Source organism: Engraulis encrasicolus, chromosome 10 (genome assembly GCF_034702125.1).
Source record: "Engraulis encrasicolus isolate BLACKSEA-1 chromosome 10, IST_EnEncr_1.0, whole genome shotgun sequence".
Classification (NCBI taxonomy): Eukaryota; Metazoa; Chordata; class Actinopteri; order Clupeiformes; family Engraulidae; genus Engraulis; species Engraulis encrasicolus.
Window position 1 is genome coordinate 19,002,315 of NC_085866.1, and position 5,000 is coordinate 19,007,314.

General features: G+C 45.8%; 1 protein-coding gene across 1 annotated transcript in view; it reads left to right on the plus strand.

The window, feature by feature from the left end:
* The window catches only part of LOC134456773 (ral GTPase-activating protein subunit beta-like), a 52,876-nt gene that overhangs the window by 5,714 nt on the left and 42,162 nt on the right, over nucleotides 1–5,000 (plus strand). Inside the window, exons 5-7 of the mRNA XM_063208301.1 lie at nucleotides 1,212–1,398; nucleotides 2,746–2,877; nucleotides 4,612–4,787. Coding sequence (XP_063064371.1) covers nucleotides 1,212–1,398; nucleotides 2,746–2,877; nucleotides 4,612–4,787 — 495 coding nt within the window. The remainder of the gene's footprint in view (nucleotides 1–1,211; nucleotides 1,399–2,745; nucleotides 2,878–4,611; nucleotides 4,788–5,000) is intronic.

Genomic DNA, 5,000 nt, shown 5'->3' on the forward strand with positions numbered 1-5,000 from the left:
GTGTGTGTGTGTGTGTGTGTGTGTGTGTGTATGTGTGTGTGTGTGTGTGTGTGTGTGTGTGTGTGTGTGTGTGTGTGTGTGTGTGTGTGTGTGTGTGTCTGTAAGAAACAGACAATAAAGTGTGTGTGTGTGTGTGTGTGTGTGTGTGTGTGTGTGTGTGTGTGTGTGTGTGTGTGTGTGTGTGTGTGTGTGTGTGTGTGTGTGTGTGTGTGTGTGTGTGTGTGTGTGTGTAGTTTGTGTGTGTGTGTGTGTGCAACAACAGGTACTTGAGGCTCAGAATACGTCGCTAGACTATTTCAGAGCGGCAACAAGAAAAACAATAAAAAAAATAGGAAGGTTACAAGCAGTATGCAAGCCGTAACCGTTACCAAACCGTATTGTAGCACATTACCATAATATTGGCCATAATATATAAGTCCACTCCAAGCTGTTACTTCCCCCTCTTCTCCCAAAACGCATTTTTCTCCAGCTTCTATAGATCCCTTGACTGTTTGTACACAGATGTGACGTAATCTGGCTGTGCACGCATTGCTGGAGCGAAATCGGCAATGTACCGCACATTTGTAAAGGAACTAGCCAGGTGTTTTTTCCTAAATAAGAAAATGGATGATCACGATAACTTCAGATATGAAGTGGCTGCCACAGACATGGGCCTTCCTGATGGTGTCCTCAGTCTAGTCAGTAGGCTACATTTAATTTCTTGTGACCACAAATATCTCCTATGCGTCTGGAGCAGCGTAACAAGTGTACTTTTCAGCGTTTCAATTTTTACAAACGTGTACGTTTCAGGACGGCAGGTCTTCTCTCTTTAGGGTCTGCACTGTCTGTTTGTGTGTGTGAGTGTGTTTGAGTCAACAATGCGCATGCAGTCAGTGATGACGTGACTTCTAAACGGGTCAATATACGAAGTCCGTTACTCCTGCCGCGGGCTTGCCATGTTCAGTGTGTTTTGAACAGCTAGGGCTGCATCTTCATATTTTATATATTTGTGTTTGTGTTTTGGTGGTGTAGCTGAGTGTCATTGTGGTGTTATTTCATGTATATTTGTGTGTGTGTGTGTGTGTGTGTGTGTGTGTGTGTGTGTGTGTGTGGTGTTGTGTGTGTGTGTGTGTGTGTGTGTGTGTGTGTGTGTGTGTGTGTGTGTGTGTGTGTGTGTGTGTGTGTGTGTGTGTGTGTGTGTGTGTGTGTATTACACGTGTCTGTGTGTTCAGGTGGTGTAGTGGAGCACCTAGCTGAGCGCCTGATAGCGGTGTTGTTCGAGGTTTGGCTGCTGTGTTGTCTTCGCTCCTTCCCCTCTCCTCCGTATTGGAAGACAGCTAGGCAGATGGTGGCCAACTGGAGACATCGCCCCCCAGTGGTGGAGCAGTGGAGCCGCGTCGTAGCCGCACTCACATCCAGGTAATACGCACATGCATACAATCATAGAAAAAAGTTTGTACGTGAGGTAGTCTGTCACGCAGTTGAAGCACACAAGAGAATGGGACAGCAAACTATATTTTAGAAGCAAATCGGCTTTAGAATGGCTTCATGAAATACACATTCTAGAATAGCCCAGTCAAAGCCCTGACAAAAAACAATTGCATGAAGTCAAGAAAGCTCTTCACTTCAGACATCCTAGAAACCTTGCTGAAGAAGGGCAGTTTTGTAAAGAAGAGGGAGACAAGATACATCCAGATTGTTTTGTTAATCTTAGCTGCAACTACAGGACACGTGTGGTTAAGGTTATTGCGACTAACTGAGCGTTAAAACCTATTGAATGCAAGGGTGTACTTACTTATGCCTTACTGTCCTGTGAATGTTTACATCTTATGGCCAATAAAAATAACATGTAAATGTTTGGGTGGAATTAGTCAAAGCAGACTCTGATTGTTCTTTCTTGTGATTGCCACGAAGATCAGACCATGTTTTATGACCAATTTTGGGGTTAAAGAATTAAGGGACTTTTCATAAAAAACAGGAATAACACCATTATTCCATAAATTGGTCAGTAACAGTACTCACACACTCAAGTACATTTATTGCACTTGCATAATACATGTATTTACTTTTCTTGTGAATCTTTATTTTTGTAGAAGTATTAGTGGACATATACTGTTTGGGATATGGGGTTAGGAGGGAGGATCGTGAAATAATATAGATAGGTCTAAAAGTGGGTCCTGGCAGAAAGGTCTGGGAACCACTGATAAAGTGCCTTTCAAAATGCCTGTTCCAAAGCCACTAAGGATGTCGGTCGCTGTTTGTTTGGCTGGTGTTTGTTATTTTGCCGGCGTTCCCAAATTCACAGTTTTGTTGTTGTGTCGTCTGCTGTGCGAGTGTTGTCTGCTGTGCCAGTGCTGTTTTCTAGGCACAGTATGTACTCTATTTGCCAGTCAGCTTGTTCCATTGCTGCTGAAGCAACTCTTCAGCACGCAGTTGTACAATTGCTTTTTTCTTGCCCAACCTCTCTCTCTCTCTCTCTTTTTCTCTCTCTCTCTCTCTCTCTCTCTCTCTCTCTCTCTCTCTCTCTCTCTCTCTCTCTCTCTCTCTCTCTCTCTCTCTCTCTCTCTCACACACACACACCCCTGACAACCCCCTTTACTCTCAAACATGCACACAGTTACAAAGCCACAGAATTTGCCATTCAAATTATTCACTGGCTATACTTGTACTACCTTGTTTTCTTGCCCGGAGTTACCGCTACTGATAACCAAATATTGTGTGTGTGTGTGTGTGTGTGTGTGTGTGTGTGTGTGTGCTTGTGTGCAGGCTGCTGGCGTTCACGTACGGTCCGTCCTTCCCGCCATTTAAAGTCCCAGAGGAGGACGCTCAGCTGGTTCCTATGGAGATGGATAAGGACTGTGTTGCCCAAACATGGTTCAGATTCCTACACATGCTCAGGTACACACACACACACACACACACACACACACACACACACACACACACACACACACACACACACACACACACACACACACACACACACACACACACACACACACACACATATATACAACGATTCACACTGAGTTACCTGGTGCCGCTCTTATGGGGGTTTCCATCCTCCTGGAAAGATCTTTAGATTCAGACCATCACAGCTCATCTAATACAGTAGAGCTCGAGGAACTTCTCCAGTGTTCTCCACCTACAGTATGGTTCTCTAGCGGAATTTCGCCAGTGTTCTCTACCAATAGTTCTCTAGCGGAACTTCTCCAGTGTTCTCCACCTACAGTATGGTTCTCCAACGGATTTTCTCCAGTGTTCTCAACCAATAATTCTTTAGCGGATCTTCTCCAGTGTTCTCCACCTACAGTATGGTTCTCCAACGGAACTTTCCTAGTGTTCTCAACCAATAGTTCTCTAGCAGAACTTCCCGTGTTCTCCACCTACAGTATGGTTCTCTAGGGGAACTTCCCCAGTGTTCTACACCTGTAGTTCTCTAGCGCATTGGCCTGTGTTTTTGTCCTGTACACCCCCTTGCACATTTCACTGTGATTCATGTTGTTAACGCACTAAGGGGGTACATGGCACAGTTTGGGAAACCCCGCTCTGGCGGAACTACCACAGTGTTCTCCACCCACAGTTCTCCAGCACGGAACATACAATGACGTTATTCTATTGGAACCATGGAAACGGAAGCTCCACATCACTGGTGGTCTCATCAAATTTATGCATTTGTCCTTCCTGTGTCTATCTGGGTTTCTACTCAGCATCGTAACATCAGTGAACACACACACACACACACACACACACACACACACACACACACACACACACACACACACACACACACACACACACACACACACACACACACACACACACACACACACACACACACACACACACACACACACACACACACACACACACACAATTTTTAAACGAGGAAGACAGTATTTGGCTGGAGAGGGATGAAGTTGCCTTTTCATTCAAGAAGTTGTGTCATGCAGTACAGCTCATCTGAACACCAACGCTCCTTTTGCAATAATTCAGATTTGTCAACAAATGTAAAAGATGTTTGCGTGTTAAGTGCTATGATACGAAGATTTAGGAGGTGTGTGGGTCTGTCTGTGTTTCTATGTCTGTGTGGATTATCAAGTACTGTAAAACGTAGATTCATGTGTGTGTATGTTTAAAATACTGTAATACACCAATTGTGTGTGTGTGTGTGTGTGTGTGTGTGTGTGTGTGTGTGTGTGTGTGTGTGTGTGTGTGTGTGTGTGTGTGTGTGTGTGTGTGTGTGTATGTGAGTGGTGTGATCATTATGAAGGGTGTTATGAAGTTGGCGTAACAGGCTTTAGCTGAGCAGGGCAACACCACGTTGCATCATTCACCATACACTCAAAAGCAGAAATGGGCGAAGGGCAGACCAACGGGTGATGCAACAGCAAAGCGTCTTTGAACTGATTTTGTTGGTCCAATCACATGATGTCCATTTACGGGCACAGTGGGCATTAAACAATGCCACAGTGGGCATCCTCTCTCTCCTCGCCGTCACACACCACTGTAACCTTTCAGGAATATACACACACACACACACACACACACACACACACACACACACACACACACACACACACACACACACACACACACACTGACACTCATCCATGGTGTGTCTCTCCATAGTAACCTGGTGGATCTGAGTAACCCCGTGCTGGTGAGCACCACCCCCAAGTTCCAGGAGCTGCTGCTGGGTACCGGGGCCAACCACGAAGGAGCGCTGCACCCCTGCCTGCGCCAGCTGCCACACATCTTCTACCGCGCCATGCGAGGCCTCAGCAGCCTGGTGGATGCATTCATGGGTAAGGAGCAGGGGATGGGGACTATGGCTAGTACAGGGAACTATGGGTAATTGAGAACCAGCAGCCTGGTGGACGCATTCATGGGTAAGAGGACGGCATAATGGTTAAAAACAAGGGAACTCTGGGTAATAGTCATCTTCTACCGCGACATGCGAGGCCTCAGCAGCCTGGTGGATGCATTCATGGGTAAGAGGAGAGCATTATGGGTAAAAA